Below are 23,467 nucleotides of genomic sequence, written 5' to 3' on the forward strand. Positions count from 1 at the left end.
TTTAAAAAAAAAAAAAAAAAAGGAAACAGGTTTGGCACAGGTCGAGGTGATTGGAGGCGGCAATACTGCTTTTGAAAGTATGAGCACCGAAATAAAGGAATTGGTTGATAATTTAACTCGCGAGGAAGACGACGTTAAGGGAGAATCACAGTGGCTGGAGTCCCATGGAAAGAAGCGCAAGAGAAGTGTTGATTATTGGTTAGAGGAAGTTGCAAACTTGAAAGAAAGAGCTCATAAAATGATTGAGTTACTTGGTCAGGGTAAGTTGACAGAGATGGATAAGGAAATGGTGGAAGAGGAAGAGAATTTGATCCTAGAATTGAGGGATCATACCACAAAAAAGCCTTTGGTGTTGTGGAATGAGTTGGTTGGTAAAGGTTTTGAGGAAAATTTTGGGAGAGTGTTGAGACTCCTAAGGGATGACGAAATCTTCATGATTGGCATACATGGGATGGGGGGAGTGGGGAAAACATGCCTAGTAACTCATATAGAGGATGAAATAAAAAGGAAGGGCAGCACTTTTGATTTTAAGCATGTCTTTTGGGTCACTGTATTCCAAAATTTTAACATTTTTGAATTACAAAATGACATTGCCAAAAGAATAGGCATAAAGCTTGATGAAGATGATGAGATAATAAGAGCAGAAATGTTGTCATCTGCGTTTGAGGAAAGAGAAAAATGTGTGCTTATTTTGGATGATGTTTGGAATTATATTGATCTGCACAAGGTGGGAATTCCTCTTAGAGGTAATGGAACTAAATTAATTTTGACAAGTCGTTTGAAACATGTGTGTCAACAGATGGGCTGCCCTCTGAATAATATAATAAGCGTGGAACCTCTATCTGGTTATGAAGAAGCTTGGGAGTTATTTTTGCTAAAATTTGGATACCGTGGAACACCTGCAAGTGCAACACTTCCTCGTAAAGCAGCAAAGATTGTAAACTCTGTTAAAGGGAAATGTGATGGTTTACCACTTGGAATCAGTGTAATGGCTAGAAGCTTGAAAGGGGTAAATGACATTGGTCGATGGAAACATGCTTTGAATGAACTTCGAAATTCAGCAATAGGAGAAGAGATTGAAGAAAAGGTCTTCAATGTATTAAAACTCAGCTATGATAATTTAATTGACAAGAACATGCAGAATTGTTTCTTATCCTGTGCATTGTACGATGAAATTGGGAGGAAAGAATTGGTTTTGAAGCTCTTCGATGAGGGACTGATTAATGGTGTGAGGAATTTAGAGGAAATTTTTGATGAGGGTCTTGCCATATTGGATAAGCTTAAAGGACATTCTTTGTTATTGGGAGACAAAGTTGGTAATTTATGGATGCATGGGATGTTGAGGGACATGGCGAGTCATATCATGAGGCACAGGTACATGGTGAAATGTAATAAAGGATTGAAAAAGATACCTCGCATTCAGGAATGGACAGTTGATTTGGAGAAGGTTTCCTTGGCAGGGAACGAGATAGTAGAAATCCCAGTGGGTACATCACCTCAGTGTCCAAAGTTGTCCACCTTGATTTTTAGTAATAATCAATTCAGTTGTATTCCAGATTGTTTTTTCCACCACATGAATGCTCTAACAGTACTTGAACTATCTGATAATGTCAGTTTAACATGTTTGCCGAATTCGGTGTCTAACCTGAGGTCCCTTATTTCTTTGGTGCTGAGAGGATGTAAATCATTGAAATATGTGCCTCCTTTGGGAGAGCTACAGAAATTGTCAAGGTTGGACATATCAGATACTTCGATTGAGAAAGTACCACAAGGCTTGGAAATGCTAATCAACTTGAAATGGCTGAATCTGTCGGGGAATGATAGATTGACATTGGAACCTCGGTCTGTGATTCAGAGTTTGACCAACATGCAATTCCTTGATCTCCATTGTTCCATGCTTTCAGCAAATGTAAAAGTAGAAGTGGAAGATGTACAAGGGATGAGTATGCTGGAATATTTTGCAGGCAGCTTTCACGACTGCAAGAACTTGAATAATTATGTGACAAAAACCATGGATAGAGGTTGTGGACCCAAAACTTATCATCTCCATTCGGGAGATTTATATACTTTTTCTTATTTTCCAGGGTTAGATGACCCAACTTTAAGTCCTACAGATTGCCGAACTTATCCTTATTTTCCAGGGTTAGATTACCGAGCTGTAAGTTTGGGAGATTGCAAAGAATTTGTTCATTTTCTGCCAAGAGACCTTGCGAAACTGAGGATACTACAGAATTACCAGTGGACCAGAGGCTTATGTGATGCTCTGTCATTCAATGCTCCTTCTTCTTTGAAGGAAATTCGCGTCGAGTATTGCAGAAAAGTGGAGAGCTTGTTTTGTTTATCCAGTTCTTGTTCCTTTTGCACTAATCTCCAACACCTTGAATCTTTGGAACTTATAAGTTTGGCAAGCTTGGATGTTATCTGGAAGGAAAATGATGAAGGCATAACACAATTTTTGCCTTCGAGAGGCATGTTCTCTTATCTCAAACATCTTAAGATAGAGTTTTGCAACAAGATAGAGAAGTTGATGACACCTGCTTTGCTGCCACAACTTCCGAACCTGGAGTCAATAGATGTAGCTTTTTGTGATTCAATGAAGGAGATATTTGCAGTGAGGAACAGTGAGGATGATGATGATGATGATGATGATGATGATTATCCCACAATTACTCTCCCCAAATTAACGAAATTGTCTTTGTGTCTTCTACATCAATTGAAGACCGTGTGCAGGGGGGTCATAGCCTCTATATCTCCTCCAACAGTGGATGCCCGAGGCTGTCCCAAACTAGAAAGTTCCCTTAAGTACAAGTCATCTGATTCTACCTTCGATTCTGTTACCCGGCTGGAGTTCCGAGTGTGATGCTTTTGTCTTCTAAGTGTGAACCCAACCCCATTCCCATCCCAAAGATGGAAATTTGACATCCCCAGTTCATTTTGTGGTGCAAACTGTCTTATCAAAGAATCATTTTATCTCTCACGTCCACTACTATAGTCGTTCCTTTGTACAATATCATTCCCAAGTTACTCTATTACTATTAGTATTATTATTTAATTTTTCATCATTAATGCAATTTTTTTATGTTGCCTACTACTAATCAAGGATGGTTTACTCAATCCATTAATTTATGGGTTTAAAATTTCTGTTTTTACTCGAAAAAACTCACATAAAATATCTTGTGAATAGACAATATATTTTGCTAATGCCAATCGAGATTTCATTACAAGGGAAGTATCTTAGGCGGAGATAGTCTATGTGGATCCACGTTGATGTTTTAGCATCATAGATTCATAGATTTTCTTGAAGTTATTTTGCATCTTATCATTGATAAACTAGTATTTTGAAAAATTAAGACCCTAAATATTCTACTGGGAATAAAGGTTTAACTTGATCAGAGTGTAGGGGAACAATGTTATTCCATTTTTCTTTTTCTTTTACATTCGCTCTTCCATCTCTATCTCTGGGTGGGGATTCAGCTTGAGCTAGTTTTTCAACAAGATTATGATGGATGTAACGCCTGGCAACCTGCAAGAATCAACGACTATCCCCACACACTAACACGAGACTTTTCAGCGTGCTTTGTCCTCACTCGCACACTTCCCGGGAAAACTTCCCAGGAGGTCACCCATCCCTGAATTGCTCCAAGTCAAGCACGCTTAACTGTGGAGTTCTTCCGATCCGGGCTACCGAAAAGTAGATGCATCTTGTTAGTATAGGTAGTATCAATTAATTCTTATAAGTCATTCTCAACTGTACCGTCCCATACCAGCACAGTCTCTGGAATCCCTCTCTTTCGGGTGTTGATTCGATTCATTCATGTACCCCCGTCCCTAGAAGCCTGCCAGGAGCCGCTCCTTGTCCGTGCCCTTGCGCACCGGCGATCACTCCCCGCCCTCGTCAGCGCCCGGGATGTTACAATGGACCCCCAATTCGAGTATACTGATGCAGAGCAGGAAAAAAATAAAAGAAAAGACAACGAAGCCCTAGACCAACAAAGAGAATGGTCTAAACCAGCCCAAGACTAGCAAAGAGAGTGCTCAACAGACCAAAGAAAAGAGCAATGAAGACACTAAAGCTAATGAGGCGCGTGTAGCTGCTAAGGAGGGGAATTCAAGAGAGAAGGAAAAGAAGGAGTTTGTTAGAAGAAGTGTTTGAATACTGAGTCTTAATGGTCTTATCAATGGCGAAGATGAGGAATATGAATATGAGAGGAGACAAGAGTTGAAGGAGACTTGCCCTCTTGTAACACCACGACAGCAACAAGTTCTTCTTCAACAACGCCCTGTTCATGAATGTTCTACATCGTCCAAGACACGAAAGAAAAAAAAGTATATATGCCTTTTTGGCCAATCCAATGGCAAGTTATGCTGGTCTTTCATTGGCGGGTGGGTTTCATTGAACCATCAAGTTTTTCCTAAACAGGTTTGTCTATTAAGCTCTATCATATCTGTATTGTACTCTCCCAGAACATTTCTAGCTCCATTCATTGAATGATCGTAAGGTGTGATCGAATGATTGGTGCGATCGAATGATTCCTACTGGAATCAAGTAACATTTCTAGCTCCATTCATGAAATTGGGTTCTAGGGTTTCATTGCTTCGCTGTTGAATCAAGTTGAGAAATTGAATGATCGTAAGGTGCAATCGTATGATTTCTACTGGAATCAAGTTGAGAAATTGAATGATCGTAAGGTGCGGTGCAGCAACAAATGTAATCATGAGTTCCAGGTACGTCTTTCAACAATTAAAACGCATGTGGATAGGAATCAAGTTGAGAAATTGAATGATCGTACAGCGCAACAAAGGTAATCATGAGTTTCAGGCACACTTTTCAAAAATTAAAACGCATGTGGATAGGATACCAAGAAAAAGCGTTAGGATATGTGAAGCACGTCTTTCAACAATTAAAACGCATGTGGATAGGATACCAAGGAAAAACGTTAAGATATGTGAGGCATGTCTTTCAACAATTTAAACGCATATGGATAGGATACCAAAGAAAGGTGTTAAGATATGTGATAATGTTATTCCTGAAAATGAAGGTGTTTACATATATCTTTCTGTTATATATATATATATATTTTTTTTTTTCCATACACATATCAGAGCACTATTTTCATGATTTGTGATCTTTCTTGTTTAATTTTCCTTACCATAGAAAAAAAAGTTTACTATACACTCCAAATTACATTTATATGTTCAAATATTTGAGCTTTATGTTTGGTTTCATTTATACTTAATGCAACATTTACTGTTACTGTTGAGATATATAGTCCCACATTGGTTGTATGTGCAACTAATGTGGATTTATAAGGCCTTGGGCACTCCCACCCTTTGAGCTAGCTTTTGGGGTGGTGTATCCCAAGGTTCTTTACATGGTATCAGAGCCTCGTCGTCCCCCACTTTCTCTTGTGGAGTTTCTTAGCACAGGTAGGTTGGGCCTGTTGCATTGTCCACGCTTCAAGCCCAAAGGGCTCTCGTGTGAGGGGGCGTGTTGAGATATATAGTCCCACATTGGTTGTATGTGCAACTAATGTGGAGTTTATAAGGCCTTGGGCACTCCCACCCTTTGAGCTAGCTTTTGGGGTGGTGTATCCCAAGGTTCTTTACAGTTACCTATTTGGAGGGAAAGATTCTAGCATAGGAACCACCAGCTCCAACTCAGGCACCACCAGCTACAGCTCAGACATCAGCACGGTTAGGTATTTTGGCTTTATAGGGTGCAGTCTAGGCCATTGAGACTAGACAGGTAGAGATGCAACGCCAGCAAGGTTTTATACAGCGCAGAGTGTGTTACACTCAGCATAGTCAAAGATGCAACGCCAGCAGGGTTTTATACAGCGCAAAATGTGTTACACTCAACATAGTCAACAGCTTTCCAGGAATACGTGTGCGCCAGGCTGGCAGACCTATGCCAGGAGCATGACATTATAGCACTATCTTTCAACTATGCATCGTATTCTGGTTCTGAGGAGGAGGATGCATTTACTACTTCCACACCGGCTGCTACAACTACTGCAGATCCACCCGTTACTGCAGGAGATGACGAGGATGCTACACAGGGAGCTGATGACATTCAGGAGTTCCATTCATTGAATGATCGTAAGGTGTGATCGAATGATTGGTGTGGTCGAATGATTCTTACTGGAATCAAGTAACATTTCTAGCTCCATTCATGAAATAGTGTTCTAGGGTGCTTCGCGATTAAATCTTTTTTGTCTGTGGTATAAGGGTGAATCAAGTTGAGAAATTGAATGATCGTAAGGTGCGATCGAATGATTTCTACTGGAATAAAGTTGAGAGATTGAATGATCGTATGGTGCGGTGCAACAAATGTAATCATGAGTTCCAGGCACGTCTTTCAACAATTAAAACGCATGTGGATAGGATACCAAGGAAAAGCGTTAAGATATGTGAGGCACGTATTTCAGCAATTTAAACGCATGTGGATAGGATACCAAGGAAAGGTGTTAAGATATGTGATCATGTTATTCCTGAAACACATATATCTTTCTGTTATATATATATTTTTCCATACACATATCATAGCACTATTTTCATGATTTGTGATCTTTCTTGTTTTATTTTTCTTACCATAAAAAAAAGTTTACTGTACCCTCCAAATTACATTTATATGTTCAAATATTTGAGCTTTATGTTTGGTTTCATTTATACTTAATGCAACATTTACTATTACCTATTTGGAGGGGAAGATTCTAGCACAGGGGCCACCAGCTCCATCTCAGGCACCACCAGCTATAGCTCAGACATCAGCACATGTAGGTATATTGGCTTTATGTGATGCAGTCCAGGCCATTGAGACTAGACAGGTAGAGACAACAGGGTTTTATACAGCGCATAGTGTGTTACATTCAGCGTAGTCAGCAGGCTTTCCAGGAGGAGTACGTGTGCGTGTGCGCCAGGCTGGCGGACCTATGTCAGGTGCGTGATATTACAACACTATCTTCTGACCATGCACCGTATTCTGGTTCTGAGGAGAAGTATACATTTATATGTTCAAATCTTTGAGCTTTATGTTTGGTTTCATTTATACTTAATGCAACATTTACTGGTACCTATTATGAGGGGAAGATTCTAGCACAGGCACCACCAGCTCCAACTCAGGCACCACCAGCTACAGTAGCTCAGACATCAACACTGTTAGGTATTTTGGCTTTATGGGATGCAGTCCTGGCCATCGAGACTAGACAGGTAAAAATGCAGCGCCAGCAGGGTTTTATATAGCGTAGAGTGTGTTACACTCAACATAGTCAGCAGGCTTTCCAGGAGTACATGTGTGTCAGGCTGGCAGACTTATGCCAGGTGCGTGACATTACAGCACTATCTTTTGACCATGCACCGTATTTTGGTTCTGAGGAGAATGACGCATTTACTACTTCCACACCTTCTGCTACTACTATTGCAGATCCACCTGTTATTTCAGGAGATGACGGAGGATGCTACACAGGGAGCTGATGACATTCAGGAGGACTCAACCGATGTTGTGGATCCATATTATTACTGATGAAGAGATATGATAACTTGAAAAAGGATATTCTAATATATTATAGAATTGTAAATAATCTGTACAAAGGGTTCTCTATTTATAGAGAATATTTGACCTACTTTTAACCTAATGGGCTTGGCCCAATACAACAAAGGGCTTGGCCCAATACAACAATAAATGACTAAATAAAAACTAAATAATAACTAAATCAATATTATTTACAACACTCCCCCTCAAGCTGAGGAATAAATATTTATCATTCTCAGCTTGCTAGTAAGTTCTTGAAATCTGTCTGAAGGAAGCCCCTTTGTTAATAGATCAGCCAATTGACGCCCAGTGGGAATGTATGGAGTGGTAATCAACCCGCTATCAAGTTTCTCTTTGATAAAATGGCGGTCAACCTCAATATGTTTAGTCCGATCATGTTGAACTGGATTATGAGCTATACAAATAGCGGACTTATTATCACATAGCAGCTTCATAGGTCCCTCACATTTTATTTTGAGATCATCAAGAACAATTTTCAGCCACAGTAACTCACAAATGTCTTGAGCCATAGCTCGAAATTCAGCTTCTGCACTTGATCTGGCAACCACATCTTGTTTCTTACTTCTCCATGTCACCAAGTTACCGCAAAGAAACATGCAATAACCAGTGGTAGAACGACGGTCAGTCACGGATCCAGCATAATCAGCATCTGTGTAGACTTCTAAAGATAGATTGCCATCACGTCGGAATAACAATCATTTACCAGGAGTACCTTTAAGATACCGAAGAATTCTCTCTACTGCCTGCATGTGTTTTTCTTTTGGATCGTGCATAAACTGACTGACAACACTAACAGCATAAGCTAGGTCTGGTCTAGTATGGGCCAGATATATCAATTTCCCAACTAGCCGTTGATATTGTCCTTTATCAACTGGAGGACTCTCTTCTTCATAGCCCATCTTGTGATTCTGCTCAATAGGAGTATTTGAAGGTTTACACCCGAGCTTTCCTGCTTCTTTGAGAAGATCAAGAACATATTTCCTCTGGCTGATAAAAATTCCTTTGCTTGAATGAGCTACTTCTATCCCTAGGAAATATCTCAGTTTCCCAAGGTCTTTGATTTCAAACTCAGAGGCAAGCCGTGTTTGCAGAATCTGTCTCTCCACAAAATCATCACATGTGATAATAATATCATCAACATATACAAGGAGCACAATAAGCTTCCCATTTTGGGAGTGCTTGAAGAAAAGAGTGTGATCTCCTTGGCTCTGTCTGTATCCTAAGGTCATCATAACCTTAGTAAATCTTCCAAACCAAGCACGAGGTGACTGCTTCAATCCATACAAGGCCTTTTTTAATCTACAAACTTTATTTCCCCCATTCACAGAATCAAAACCAGGCGGGATTTCCATGTAGACTTCTTCTTCTAACTCACCATTGAGGAAAACATTTTTCACATCAAATTGATTTATATCCCAATTGTAATAGGCAGCAAGGGATAACAAGATTCTCACTGTATTCATCTTTGCAACTGGAGCAAAGGTTTCTTCATAATCAATGCCATAGGTTTGAGTGTAACCTTTGGCCACTAATCAAGCCTTATATCTCTCAAGAGTGCCATCAGAATTATATTTCAGGGCATAAACCCATCTGCACCCTACTGCTTTCTTTCCGTTGGGTCTATCAATAACCTCCCATGTTTTATTTTTCTCCAAAGCATTCATCTCCTCTTGCATGGCTTGAGCCCAATTCCTATCTTTCAAGGCTTCATGTACTGATTTTGGGATTGCAATAGAATCTAGTGCTGAAACAAAGCTTTTGTGCTGCACAGAAAGATTAGCAGAGGAAACAAAGTGGGAGATGGGGTATTGAGTACAAGAGGGACATGAGGAACAAGTTTTCTTGTGACAAGATCTTTTTCCTTTTCTAAGAGCAATAGGTAAGTCATCAGAAGTAGAAGCAATGGGTAAGTCATTAGAGATATCAGAAGAAATAGACAAATCATGAGAGGAAATAATATTAGAATCAGAAACAGGAGATTCAGGAGACTCAGAACTTACCAGTGGTTCAGTTGATTGAGGTTGCTGGTGAGACAGTATGGGTTGTATCTCAGGTGTATTTGAAGGTTCTGACACACCAGGAGCAGACACACTAGGAAGAGAGAAGATTGATCCAGACTCAAAGAAGGAAGGGGACGAGTCTTCTGAAGAACTATTCTCCCCCTGACGAGGAGGACCCAGGAAATAAGATTCAGATTCTTGAAAGGTGACATCCATAGAAACAAAAAATTTCCGACTTGGTTGATGATAACACTTGTACCCTTTTTTATAAGGGTTATAACCAAGGAAGACACACTTAAGAGCCCTAGGATCCAACTTACTCCGATGTTGTTTATGAACATGGACAAAGGCAACACATCCAAACACTCTTGGTGGAAGGCTCTGCAATATGGGAACAGAAGGAAAGAAGGAAGTCATGGAATGAATTGGACAGATATTGTTAAGGACCCGTGAAGGTAAACGGTTGATCAAAAAAGTTGCAGCTAATACTGCTTCTCCCCAATAAGAACTAGGAACAGATGTCTGAAAAAGTAGTGCTCTAGCAACTTCAAGAAGGTGATGATTTTTCCTTTCAGCAACCCCGTTTTGTTGAGGGGTATCAACACATGTGAGCTCATGAATCATACCTCTGTCTGAAATGAATTGTGACAGGCGTTGATTGACGTACTCAGTACCATTATCAGATCTGAGTCTTTTAATACCCTTACCAAACTGAGTCTCAACCATGTGATGAAACCGAATAAATATCTCTGGTACTTCAGACTTGTCTTTCATCAAGTATATCCATGTTATCCGAGTACAATCGTCAATAGAAGAAACAAACCACCTAGCACCTGAAACACTGTGCACTTTAGAAGGGCCCCAAACATCAGAATGGATAAGAGAAAAAGGTTCCCTGCTTTTAATAGTGCTAGAAGGAAATGACACTCGATGGTGTTTTGCAAATTCACAAACATCACAATGAAAGGTCTCAACCGACTTATTGAGAAACATAGAGGGGAACATAGACTTCAAAAGACTAAATGGTGGATGCCCGAGACGCTTGTGATGGAGCCAAATCATAGACTCTGCAGTAGAAGGATGACGTGTCATTAATAACTGATTTTTGCTAGCATGGTCTGGAAGGAGATGATACAACCCATCCTGTTCATTAGCAACTCCAATTGTCTTCTTCGTGGTAAGATCCTGAATAATACAATGAGAAAGAAAAAATGTGATAGAACAATTCAAATCAGTTGTAAGTTTTTGAGTGGAGATAAGATTAGTAGAAAGCTGAGGAACATAAAGAACATTTTTAAGAAACAAGGAAGGTTGAATTTGAATGTTACCAGAACCAATAACTGATTTATGGGATCCATCAGCTACGGATATAGTATGATTACCAACAGTAGGATGATAAGAACAAAACAACTCAGTACGACAAGCCATATGATCAGTTGCACCAGAATCCAAAATCCATGAGGTTTTAAAATCAGTGCAAGAAGCAAGAAGAGATATAGAACGTGTGATCTTACCAGATAAGATCGAAGAACTATCATGCTCGGCCGTTCTTTAACAAAAAAAAGTTAACAACCAGCGATAAAATCAACCAAACAGAATATCAAATGACCTCTGATCAGAAAAATAATTACAGATCCAGACAGAAGACAAGAAGACGAGAAGAATGGTGGTGGTCCGGTCCAAAAACACGGCCGCACGCGCCGGAGAAAGGAGCTGCGCGTGGGATTCACTCGCCGGGAAAGGGGCGGCGCATGAGAGCGCGTGGATGGGCTTCGCCGGCTGAGATTTTTCTGGTGTGGTCGTCCGGTGAGCGCGCACCTGTCTGTGGGTGGTCGCAGTTGAAAAGTCGCCGGAAAGTGGTCCAAACGGTGAAGACAGATCTGATTGGAGGCGGTCGGAGGTGTTTCGGTCGTTTGTGGCGGAGGAACACTGCGTAGAATGATAGATCGGAGGAAAAATAAGTTCAACAATGGTCCCCTTGGTCCAAAAGGTCCTCGGAAAAATTTTCCGGTGGCGGCTAATGGCGGCAAGAGGCAAAGAAATTAGGGTTTTGTTAAAAAAGAAGATAATATGTGCGGAAGCAAAGCCCTCAGATCGAGAGCTCTGATACCAACTTGAAAAAGGGTATTCTAATATATTATAGAATTGTAAATAATCTGTACAAAGGGTTCTCTATTTATAGAGAATATTTGACCTACTTTTAACCTAATGGGCTTGGCCCAATACAACAAAGGGCTTGGCCCAATACAACAATAAATGACTAAATAATAACTAAATCAATATTATTTACAACATGATACATACTATTGACATAGAGCAAGACTGACGAGCTCAATGTTTAGATTTTTTTTTGTTTTTTTATTTTCTTTTGATTTTGTTTTCATGATAACATGTGGTGTATATTGAAATTGATTCTGACCTTTTTTGATATTATTACATTTTGACCAGTATTTTCATGATTTGTGATTTGTTTCTGAGCACTGTCAAATTCTGATTGCTTGCTAGGCTTTTTTGTGGTAGGACCTTTCTTAGCCCTAACTCTCAAAGCCCTATAATTTAGCGGGCTGGGTTAAGGTTGACCCACGGGCCAAACTTTTTCTTTTATCAAAATTTTTATTATCTAAAAAAGTAATAATAATATAAATTTAAATATTTATAAATATAAGTAAAAAAATTTGTGAATTTGATAGATAATATAAGAGAAAGTAAATATAAAAGAAATGAAAATAAAGTGTAAAAAAAAATAAAAGAAAGAATAAGCAAAGAGTCCTATATAAGGACATATCTTAGATGCATTTTTATACATGAAAGTCATGAAACAATAAAGAGTCACATGTTACGAACCATGTGAAAGGTCACCCATTATCCATGTAATTGAGTCAAAAATTTTACAAGTTTTAAGATATTAAACAGGAAATTAATACCTTTATTAAGGGCTAACCGGCATTCACGTGTGCGTTTGAGTTCGAGGCCCAGCCCCATCAAAATCCAAAAGTTTTTTTCCCTTATGGGCTTGCTGGGCCCATGTCGGTGTTTATAATAATTTAAAAAACAAAAAGAAGCAATTTAGAGATGGAAAGATAGGAGAAAAGAAAAAACGCGAGAAACGTTGTTCCCCTAAACTCTGATCAATTCGAGGAAGGTAGCTTCCTAATTCATATTAATCCTTTCGATATTAGTTTTACTTGTTTATAAAGTTTTTTTTTTTGTGGAGGATGTATTTTGAGGGTTGTTAACTTGTAATGGAAACGGGAAAAGGGTTTTAAGAATTTAAAGATGAATTTGTCAAAACAATTTTGAAATTTTAAATGAATTGATTTGAGTATCTTTCTCCAGTGTATGCTGATTAATAATAATACACTAATATTGGTTTCTTTAAATGTGTATGCAGATTAAGGGTGGGAAAAGCCATGGAAGAGATCTTGGGTTCAAGTGGTTCAGCAACAGCAATCAACTCTTCCAATATAGGATTTCAGGTACTGTGTTTCTTCCCCTTCTTTCTTTTTTGTACTGTAATTTTATTTATTTATTTATTTTCTTTATTTTTTCCTTTTCTCTTGGTTCATGTAAATATACTTTTGGATGCTGTTTTCTGCAGCTATTGAGGAAGCAAGGTTGGAAAGAAGGGTGTGGTCTTGGGATCTCTGAACAGGTTTTGTTTCTTACTCTCTTTTCTTCTTCACTGAAAGATGGAATAATTAGTCAAAAACATTGTTGTAAATGTTGAAATCATAGCTTTCGGCCCTTCTGTCACATAATGCCATTCTTTTTCTTCATAATTCAAGTTGAATGAATAGGCAAATTAGTCCCTGAAAATACAGCATTGGTCATATTAATCCCTGATGAAATTATGTTTTAGGCCCCTAAATGTTTATTTTATTGATCAAATTAGTCCCCACATCGGGGATCTTGTGGACTAATTTGATGGATAGAATATACATTCTAGGACTAGTTTGATATATAAAGGCCCTATTCACAAATAGGGCTTTGGGTGTAATTCCCATCATTCGGCGACTGGTTTAATTTCCATCATTCAGGGACTTATATGATCTATGTTATATCTTCTAGAGACAAGTTTAACTATTTACTGTAATTTAAATGGAGTATTTTCATATTTAAATTTAATAAATGATATAGTTTATGTTGGGGATTAAACGCTCTAAATTTGAAAACATATGCCTGCGGAAGAATCCTTTGTTTATTTAACGCCCTATCCCACTTTCAGTGTTGTGACTTGTGAGGTCTATTTGCTTACTGTTATTCTTAAACCAGAATAAGGTATGATAATTGATGGAATACCTAAGCATAACTGATGGAACAAAGTTTTGATTGTTTTCTCGTCCCAATTTCCAAAGTAACTGTTAAGTTCCTGTTTAAGTACTTCTCTCATCTCCATAATTGTAGACTATTTTGATTGAAAAAAGCTGGTATTTGGAATTTTCTTTCAATAATTCTGATAAATATTATGGAAACAGGGTAGATTAGAACCCGTGGAAACTTATGTGAAGAATAATAAACGAGGTTTGGGAGCGGATAAAGTGAAGAAGAAGGTCGTGAAACCTGATCATAGTGATGCTTCTAAAGGGAACAATCAGAAGGTAATTTTAATTTTTTTTCTTAAGGTTTACTTTCGGATCATTATCTAGGGTTTGTGTAGCATTTCTCTGTTCCTATCTATGTAAAAATTAAATCATCCAAACAACTTTACAATGGTCGAAGGACTTTGGCTTGGGGACATAAGTATGCAAAATGGTACTAATTTATTCATTTGCAATTGGAAGGTTACAATGGTCGTCAAAGTTTTTCTTATTTAAAGTAGTGCTAGTTGCCCAAGTTATTTGATTGAAATAGATTGAATTTTCAATTTCCTTGTTTTATTTTATTGAATTTGGTGGTGGAGTTTAAGAAATATAAGAGACTGTTTAGTAATTAGTTACTTGTAGCGCACCCAAAACAATTGGTATTTGTATCTTTATGTGAGTTTAGTATCATATGAAATAATAAAGGTATGGTGTCTGCTTATGTATTAAACCATCCTCAGTAATTAGTGAAATATTGTTGTCTCTTTGTCTTGCTTGACTCTATCCCTCTACCCCTTATCTCTTCCTAAAAAAACTCTTGTTTTTATATTTTGAGAATTTGTACATTTAAGTTCTACTTAAGGATTTTTTCTCCTCTTCTCTTCAAAGCAAAAAATAAATGCTAAAAAGTACATAAACAGAAAATGAGAGGAAGGAAACAGCAAGTATAGAAGAAAATAATAATTTACGAATTTTATTTTATAGCAAATTTTGTGTACGGTTGAATCAATGAGACAGATCATATTGAACAATAATGCAGGGGAGAAGCTTCATTGGTGGCTATTATAGTTAACAATGAGTTACATGCATTTTTCTGTTTTTGGCCATTTTGGCATTAACATAAGCTACGGTAGCATCTTTATTTTCTACGTAACCCACCGTTGCTTCTTCTTCTTTTTAATTGTATATGATTTCTTGCTTCTAACTGACTTAAGTTGATTTCAGGAACGTATGTTGGAAAAGAAAACCAAAGTACTTTCTAAACGGATGAGAAAGATGCAGGAGTTTGAAAAGAAAATGCAGGAGAAGGAATTTGAACGTGCTTTCTTCAGAGAGTTCTGGCCAGAAAATGTGTAAATGAGAATTAGGTGGTTCATATCATTATGTGTCAGCATGTCCTCTTGACTTACCTTCTTAGTACTGTAGACTGTAGAGGATTCAGAGTTTGTGCAAGTTGGATCTTCACGGTGTTTTCCCAGGGATACAGGAGTTAGCCAAGGCTTTTCAATTAGAAGGGATTTCAGCACACCATTTTTACGTGTAAATAATCAAGGGAAATACTAGTTTCATGTTATAGGAGACTAATATCTCATGTTGTAGACACAAAATATATTAGGTTCATTTTTTTAAAATAAATAAATAAATGAGTGTGTTTATGACATGAGAGATATTCAATGTTATTAATCTCGGTTCGGTTATTGACCTGGTTAAGATAATGGTTCAATTGCATGATATATGTGAATTTATAATTTGTATTAAAAAGTTATAAGTATATTCAAATACCTATAAAAAAAAATATTAATTTCAAATATTTTAATATGAAAAATAATAAATTACACATTATTGTCTAACAAAAGATTAATTAAACATATAATATTTGTGATATTAGTATTCCAGGATCAGTAGATAATATCTTTAATTATAAATTAAATTAAAAAAATTTGTATATTGCATAATCAAGATAATATTAGTGTTGTTGGTATATAATTTATGTAAGTTAACAAGCACAAAGTAAACATTCGAATATTTCAAAAGAAAGCAAATCACTTGTGTGTGATAGTGGAAAAAAGAAAATGCATTAATTGATAAGAACAAATCAATTTTTTTTTTTATGAATCGGGTCGGGTCATTATTTTTTATAAAAATAGGTTGGGTCATACCGATTCAATTACATGGCTTATCCAATATAAAAATTGAATTGGTTACATGACCGGCTCACCGATTTTTAGGTCAACCAGACCCACTCGATCCGATTTTTATAAAGATAGGATATTAGTGTCTTATAATATAAGACTAATATTCTCCATTAATCAATTCCTTTAAATTAAATTTTTTTGCTACCATTGAGAAATATGTAAAGACGGAGGAAAGGTTGATGGAGGTTATGGCACTCCCTTTTAAAAAAATGATACTTTTTAATCATATTTCATTTGCAAAAAAGTAATCGTTAACTTGCCTCCCTAAGGCAATGATTTTTTGTTTTTTGCCAACTTAGAAGAATTCCCTTAGCTCTAAGTGATAGAGCGAGAAGGGGCTAAGGAATGATTGTCTCCATTTACTTTTCAAAATCTACTATTAATATTTCTTATATGAAGTTTGAGCAGTTATATTTGATGCCACCTATCATGTTATTACAAGAATTATTTGTTATATTTTCCTCTAATTTTATTAAAAAGAATATTATTTGAATTAGTTTAAAAAATATAAAAGTATGAAATATATTGAAAAGATATAAAAGAAGAAAACTAGTATAGAATAGACTTAAAACATAATCAGGAGTTCTTTAGTTACGTAATTATATTATATCAAAGAAAAAAAATCATTATATACAAAATCACTCACTCTAAGTTTATTCTACCTAGCATTTTAAATCTATAACCTCTGGGGGTATTTGGTATGTAATTTTTTTTGAAAATGCTAGAAAAGTGATAGATGAGATTCACAAATGACCATGTTTGATATGAAGTGGGAACAATTTGCCTAGGAAAAGAAATTTGATGGAAATATTTTTTTAGTGTAAAAATGAAGGAAAATGCCCACTTTGAAATACCATCTTGATGGTGATATTTTGATTTCCCCAACAAATTCAAATTTGTAAGAATTTTACATCAAAATTTTCTCAGTAATATTTGGACCTTTCAAACAATTTTTTTTTAATTTTTCCAAAAAAAAAATCATTTTCCCACCATTTCCCCATATTTCCGTAATAATTTTTTTTTTCCTCCTTTACCAAGGGTAAACATCCCTTAACATGTGGTGTCAAACACGCTGTGCCAATATTCCTGTTTTTATCACCTTGGATTTAGAAATTTGTATACCACAAAAGGAAACTACATGTTGCCGTACAAGACTTCGGAATTACCTTGGGCTTCATATAAGAAGGGAGAAGCTCGAAAGAGGAAAGAGAATATACAACGTTGCTGCCGAATACAAAATGATTTCACGCTTAAAGAATAGAAAAAAAGAATAAATAAACCAGAATGCGCGCTTAATGAATGATGGTTAACCAGAAAATAACGTCAACCTTTGCTGGTATGAAATTATAATTGGCTTGTGTAACGCAATGTCATTTTCTTTTCTTGCAGTCGTCAGGCTTAATGAGCTGGACAGGAGCTGCTGGTATTCTGACCCACCATTCTCTAATTCGCCTAATCCATCTATCACTACTTTCTTTCCTACATGGCATCTCCCTTGTGTAACACTCAATGAATACCACCAAAATTATGTATTTTGGAGGAATAAAAGCAAACACTGCAGCTATGAAAACCAGTAATAGTGCAACCTTCTCTGTGGCCTGCAGGACAAATGTTAAACCTCATAACATTATTGTTTAAACTTGCGTTCCAACAAACTGATTGAATCAATTTGTGTAAAAATCATACAACTTATAACATATTTCAATTAGCAGATAATTAGGAAAATAGCATATTAGCAATGCTACAAAGGACGACATTAATTATATGGTTATAAACTTATCAGTCAACAAACGATATGTCAGGTAGGTGACAGCTAATAAGTTACATTACTATGCATTAAGATTGAGATGAAGTTTCTCAATGGTTGAAATTAAAGACTCTAACTATGCTGAAGTCCTTCATTTGGACAGTCGTACTCAATAATATTAATACTAATTTGTAGACCCGACAAACTCTTTTATCTTGATGTGCATTTCGTATGGTTGTTTTTCGAGAACAGTTTCCCATTTACTTTTATATTGTAAGGCGGACCTACACTTTGAAAAGATTTATGGAGTTTATGGTGATGAATGGCTATGAAGGTTCTAAAAGCAGTAAGGCGGTAAAAAGCTGGGGCAATGTGTTTTTTATGCTGTTAATTTGTGTTTTTGAACTTTGGCAGATCAGAATACCATATCTCCAAAGCAACTTGTGGTTGCATTTAAATTTTTCAAGGATAAGATTGTTTCTTTAGCCTATCTATGGTATTCTTCCCATGGTTTCTTTAAGAAACTATGCTATACAGATGGATTGTAGAGCTATTTTGGGCTGATGAGCTTTTTAATTTTTCAGTATTTATTTGCATTTGTTCAAAAGCATTTCTTATCTCCCTTCTCTCTCTCTTCCTACAACTCTATTCCTCTTAATAAATTTTGCCGATTAAAAAAATTCCAACAGACAACAAAGTGCTTTAATTTATGATTCAAATAACATGTCTACTTCATTCAAAGTGCATTAACGAAATGCAGCACAGACCTCTATATTGCCCCGCAAGTTATTGCATGCATATTAAAAGAAGATATTTTGGCCTAACTATATGCACAACAATTTAATTTTTCTTCGAAGAAATCGACCATGACTAGGATACTCACCTGTGGCAATATAGCAAGAAGAAGAGCTCTTATTTTTAGGAGAGTAATATTTCCAGCTTGAATAAGTGACTCGAACTGTGCAATGGCCTCCTGTAATGTTAGCAGCTGTTCTACTGCATTTCGATTTGAGGGAGGTGTTACTCTAAAGGCTTCAAATGATCTTCCCCTTCTGAAATGCCTACGCCAGAGCATGAGAATTGCAATGAACACAAAAATGGATGGCAATAAGTACTGGATCCACCCCCTGTACATCAGTGTTAATTAACTGCTTTATTCATCCAATACATGGAAGCCAACTTTAAAACAAGATTGTCATTTATTAACAGTCATCATTGTTTGATCCTGGTGGCAGTCAATTTGATCAATAAAACTAAAGTAATGCAATTTATTAAATTCACCCTTAATATTAGATTTGAGAGATTTAACATCCTCATTCCTCAACATCTTGTTGAAGTACAGAGACTGACAATAGAATGCAGAATGATGTCAGAAACATGGTCAGTCATGCTTGAGATGGGCTTACCCACATAAAATCACATTAGATAAACACAGGATCAAGGGGATCCAACCTTCCCTGGTGAGGATGTCAAGCATTAGAGAGAAGGAGATGCAATACATGTCAACGAATATAAAATCTACTCTATGGTCCTTGATTAATATCCTTCCAGATTGATTTCTTTCTTTCTTTACTAATTTGAGTCTCTTTGACTATGTCATCTTCAGTCATTTACAGTTAATTCTCAATAATCATTACATGTTGAATTTCAACACCAAGGAGTGATGAACTTGAGTTTTCTCCATTTATATGTGTGGAAAATGATAAGAGACCAAGGAAACCATTGTTGGGCCACACACTATAACTTAAGGATAGGGACCAAGTGGTTATATGAATATGCTACATTGATGGGACAAGAGTTGAGGTAAGAACCAACACAAAAGCCTTTTAAAATGTTCAAAACTAAAGAAATTCATGTATAAATCAGAATGCCATAGTGTTGAGAATCAAAGATACTTATTGCTGAATACAGTAAATATATTTTTAAACAAAAACGGAAGAATTTTCAACAGCATAAAGTTTTGTTAAATGAGGGTGACGCTGGTTTATATGGAAACGAACCAATTTGAAACAGTAAATATAAAATGAACTAACCAACATTATTGTGATCACCTAGTCATATGCTTTATTTTACAATAAAATAACTACCTTAAAATCATATAACAGCAGAGTAGCAAAAAGGCCATTGATCTGTAAAAGTCTTTCCACGAGGCCAAACGCTGTAGTCGGTTAGCAGATTCAATGACAGGGAATAGTAGTTCCTACAAGGAGTTAAAAGAATCATCAATACCAAATAATTAAAAGCATGGACTACTTTATTTTTCCCTTGCCCTCTTGGGAAAAACCATATACTTTGAGTTTGAGCGACTAAGCCACTAAACGGATATCCTAACCCAATGAGCATACCTTTCAGGTTGAAAATCGAATATGTTTCAAGTACGAAGCAAAATGTTTATATTGAGCTTTAGATCAAATGATACTGTGACAAAAAAAAAGGTTTATTTTTTGTACTCATAGATTGTAGAACTTAGCCCATTAGTGTTTTATGGTGCTGAAGAAGAATTTGTAATTTTAGTTTGTTTTTACAGCATATTATAACAAAAATTTGTTTTTACTTTCTCTTTTTTAACCCTCTTTGCTTTACCATAATTTCCATGATCAAGTGGAATTAATATTTTTCTTTCCAAAAAAAATGATTATGGAATGAGAATAATAATGAACCTTCATTACAGCAACATTTGTATCAATGCCTTCAACCTTCACTTGGTCCACGGTTGCCTGTGCAGCTTCAGCTCTTCCAGTGTCCAGAAGGGACTGTTTCACTGCCACTTCCAAGGGATTTATCTCACCTACTCGGATATCACCAGCAACCATTGTCTCTTCATAAACGTCGTCCACCTTATTTGATTTGAATCCCAGACAGACGAGTGCCACAAGTGATGCTGGAGACACTGCCAGTTGCCTTTTAGAATCTACAGACCCAGGAATATCACGTTTACCAGAAACAGCGGTCAAATTTGTTAAGCTATTTGACAGTGTTTCCAAGATCATATCTCCCCGTGGAAGAGTTTCAGCTAGGTTAAAAGTGAGTAAAGTTTTATAGTGGGATGAGAAAAACTTGAAAGCTTCTCTAACTGCACGACAGCGGAAAATTCCAAGAATAGCCCTGGCAAGTACTTCTGATTTCTGTGGCTCTTTAAGGGAGAATTTCCTGATAAACTTATGCGCACGTAGGATCTCCAGACTAATGTCCAACCAATAGTCACGACGCAAGTTTGCTTTAAATTCAGGGAACTCAAAATAAACAGGCTCTGCTCTGTCAATACATTTTGAAAAATCATAAAATTTGAAGCAGAAAGAAAATGAAATAGACAATTCAAACATGATATTTGTCAACAGATAACGTACACAGAAGTTGAACTATACATCACAGCTTTATCAAAAAGGCGAGCACCGAGAGGTCCAGTTAAGTCAGGCTTAATGACCTGTTTCATGTCTGTGCCCAGATCATATCGAACAGCTTTCTCATACACACCAACTCCAAGTGACTCAAAGTACAGAGCATAATTGGTCAAGGTCAACCGCCCTACAAAGGTCAGAAATTGGAGGTGCCACCGAGTAAAGTGGAAAACTTAGTATAGATTATTAGTCTGCACTCTGCCGAATCAATATGGGTTCCTAGTCAGCTAGTAACTAAGTTGTTCAGACACAAAGCAGACAGAAAAGGCTAACACATTTTGCAGCGTGATCTGCAACAGGTTACTTCATTACATACTTAAATTTACTGGATTCATCAAACCAGCTTCTAATAGGGCCATAAAATGACTTAATTGAATAAATTTCCTAGACTTCCCTCGAGCAACAAATCCAAGAGATTATTCCATTAATGCAGAATACCTTTCGTTATATCTAACCAGCAAAAAGGTCATCACTTGACTACAACAAAGAACAAATGCAACCACAACTAAAGCAAGTCAAGCAACTACAGTAATAATCTAGCAATAATTTATACTTCAAATATTTGAGTGCAGCCCTTGATGATCCATAGAGCTTTTAGTTGTTCAACAATTCCAGCAGGACTGTATTAAATAGGGAACACTCATCTACAATCAAAAGCTGTTTGTGATATTTAGCTTGCTTGTGCATTTTTGCAGTGCAGTGGAAGGCTTGGTGAAAAGTTATATTCTATAAGTGTAAATAACAACAGCAATAACAAAAAGAAGAAAAAGAACTCCCATTTAGCTGAGTGAATTATTTTTGTGACTTCATCCTACCTGAAGGCTAGCACAGACAGAAGGAGAAAAATGGGAGACACCTAGGCAAGCTATAGGAATCCTCTATCATCCTAGCAGTATCTCAGCCACCCAGTGTATGAGTTACAGTCTATAATCAACAGGGACAACCAGCACATTTCAATGTATATAACCTAATATTGAGTATTAGAATGACTCACCAGGCCATGCAGATATCCCAATATGTTGAAGAACCGGTTGAGTTGGAATTGGCCCATCAACATCAAGGACAATCTCTTCCTCGGCAAGCTGAAGATTTCCAACAGAAGTAGCCAGCACATTTTTAGAATTCTTGATAACTCTGCACGTAACTCACCGTTAGCAAGTATACCAAACAATGCAGATAACTGAAGTAGAGATAAAAGTAACAATAAACGTAGTTCAAGCAAGTAACATCATCCAAGGAAAGCAATCATACTTATCAAGGCATCTTATATATTTATCATAAACAAGAAAATGAAGTCGGTTTCCGGAAGCACTGGTGAGCGCATCAAAGAGATTGTGAACGGTTATTATATCAGCAATAGGCGCACACACAGGAGCTATCCGTGAGAAAGCCTCTAAACCAACCGTTTTCTTGTCATCGACCTAAAATCCAAAGCAACTAAAATTGCATTATTTCAAGGGGCTGTGTTGGTATTCATTCATTTTCATTGTATATTGAATGTGATGAGTGAAACCTGAAGTGCCATATTTGTGGAACTTGAATAAAACAAGGAGCCCTCATCCTCATCCCCTCCAGTTTCATCTTTACTGCCAGTACCAGTTTCCTGCAATTAATGCTCGAAACATGATCGATCAATGTGATCACAGTTTGAAGTTAGTTAGAAGATTAATTTGAGAAACAGAATATTACGTGTTCGTGATCAATGTGAACGCTGGGTGCCTCCCAGGCAAGCATCATGTCATAGGTTAAACGACGGAATTCATTGTCGCTCAAATAATCAGAGGTTCTGCTTCTTTTATGAAGCGCCTTATAGGAACAAAACTCCACTAAGTTTCTAGCATATGTGAGAAGCTCTTTGACGCCGAGGGGAAGCTCCGAATCAAATGCGTGTTGCAATTCCTGTGTAGACACTCCAAGGATCCTACCAAATAATAATAATAATGATAATATATAATATAATAAATGTTGAAAACGAAGATAATTGAAAAGGAGAGTGAAAGAGTGAGTAGTGACTTGGAACAGCGAGAGACGACGGAGTTGGCGAGAGGAGAGAGCTGAGGGATGGGTTTGGGGGAATTGGCGGAGTCATCGGAAGCGTCGGCGTCGGAGGAAGAAGGCTTGTTGCGATGGAAAAGGGATTTAAAAGAGTTGTGATGATGACGGAGGATATTCTGCCACATTCCAAACTTGTTCTCATTCCCACTATCCGCCATTTCCATTTGTTGTTGATCGTGATTTTGATTTTGATGCAATGCAATGCAATGCAATCCAATC

The 23,467-nt window shown here is 37.0% G+C and overlaps 3 protein-coding genes across 3 annotated transcripts; 2 read left to right on the forward strand and 1 right to left on the reverse strand.

The window, feature by feature from the left end:
• Positions 1–79: 79 nt before the first annotated feature.
• Positions 80–7,522, forward strand: LOC133306436 (probable disease resistance protein At4g27220). Its single transcript, XM_061506755.1, has 6 exons — positions 80–2,854; positions 4,585–4,725; positions 5,880–6,104; positions 6,705–6,827; positions 7,084–7,209; positions 7,424–7,522. The coding sequence occupies exons 1-6, from the start codon at positions 80–82 to the stop codon at positions 7,520–7,522; spliced, it is 3,489 nt and encodes a 1,162-aa protein (XP_061362739.1).
• Positions 7,523–12,627: 5,105 nt separating this feature from the next.
• LOC133306460 (uncharacterized) lies at positions 12,628–15,520 on the forward strand. Its single transcript, XM_061506785.1, has 5 exons — positions 12,628–12,694; positions 12,944–13,028; positions 13,151–13,204; positions 14,028–14,150; positions 15,078–15,520. The coding sequence occupies exons 2-5, from the start codon at positions 12,963–12,965 to the stop codon at positions 15,207–15,209; spliced, it is 375 nt and encodes a 124-aa protein (XP_061362769.1). The 5' UTR covers positions 12,628–12,694; positions 12,944–12,962; the 3' UTR covers positions 15,210–15,520.
• A 1,898-nt stretch (positions 15,521–17,418) lies between these two features.
• Positions 17,419–23,406, reverse strand: LOC133306437 (uncharacterized). Its single transcript, XM_061506756.1, has 10 exons — positions 23,207–23,406; positions 22,883–23,114; positions 22,707–22,796; positions 22,445–22,614; positions 22,188–22,327; positions 21,143–21,320; positions 20,456–21,050; positions 19,883–19,995; positions 18,679–18,922; positions 17,419–17,646 (listed from the first exon to the last, which is right to left on the reverse strand). Exons 1-10 carry the CDS (start codon positions 23,404–23,406, stop codon positions 17,419–17,421), a joined length of 2,190 nt encoding a protein of 729 aa, XP_061362740.1.
• Positions 23,407–23,467: the final 61 nt, after the last annotated feature.

Source organism: Gastrolobium bilobum, unplaced genomic scaffold, assembly GCF_033153095.1.
Source record: "Gastrolobium bilobum isolate Gb01-03AN ecotype WA unplaced genomic scaffold, APGP_CSIRO_Gbil_v1 utg7194, whole genome shotgun sequence".
NCBI classification, from domain to species: Eukaryota; Viridiplantae; Streptophyta; class Magnoliopsida; order Fabales; family Fabaceae; genus Gastrolobium; species Gastrolobium bilobum.

What these genes read in the sequence shown, in the direction of transcription:
- LOC133306436 (XM_061506755.1), top strand. Translation starts at nt 80, where the DNA reads ATGAGCACCGAAATAAAGGAATTGGTTGATAATTTAACTCGCGAGGAA. An exon ending in ATTCATTGAATGATCGTAAG is followed by an intron (nt 6,105 to 6,704) that starts GTGTGATCGAAT and finishes ACCTATTTGGAG; the next exon opens with GGGAAGATTCTAGCACAGGG. An exon ending in TGGCCATCGAGACTAGACAG is followed by an intron (nt 7,210 to 7,423) that starts GTAAAAATGCAG and finishes CTACTATTGCAG; the next exon opens with ATCCACCTGTTATTTCAGGA.
- LOC133306460 (XM_061506785.1), top strand. Translation starts at nt 12,963, where the DNA reads ATGGAAGAGATCTTGGGTTCAAGTGGTTCAGCAACAGCAATCAACTCT. An exon ending in GTCTTGGGATCTCTGAACAG is followed by an intron (nt 13,205 to 14,027) that starts GTTTTGTTTCTT and finishes TTATGGAAACAG; the next exon opens with GGTAGATTAGAACCCGTGGA. An exon ending in CTAAAGGGAACAATCAGAAG is followed by an intron (nt 14,151 to 15,077) that starts GTAATTTTAATT and finishes AGTTGATTTCAG; the next exon opens with GAACGTATGTTGGAAAAGAA.
- LOC133306437 (XM_061506756.1), bottom strand. Translation starts at nt 23,406, where the DNA reads ATGGCGGATAGTGGGAATGAGAACAAGTTTGGAATGTGGCAGAATATC. An exon ending in GTCGTCTCTCGCTGTTCCAA is followed by an intron (nt 23,115 to 23,206) that starts GTCACTACTCAC and finishes ATTATTTGGTAG; the next exon opens with GATCCTTGGAGTGTCTACAC. An exon ending in TTCTTGCTATATTGCCACAG is followed by an intron (nt 17,647 to 18,678) that starts GTGAGTATCCTA and finishes TTTGTCCTGCAG; the next exon opens with GCCACAGAGAAGGTTGCACT.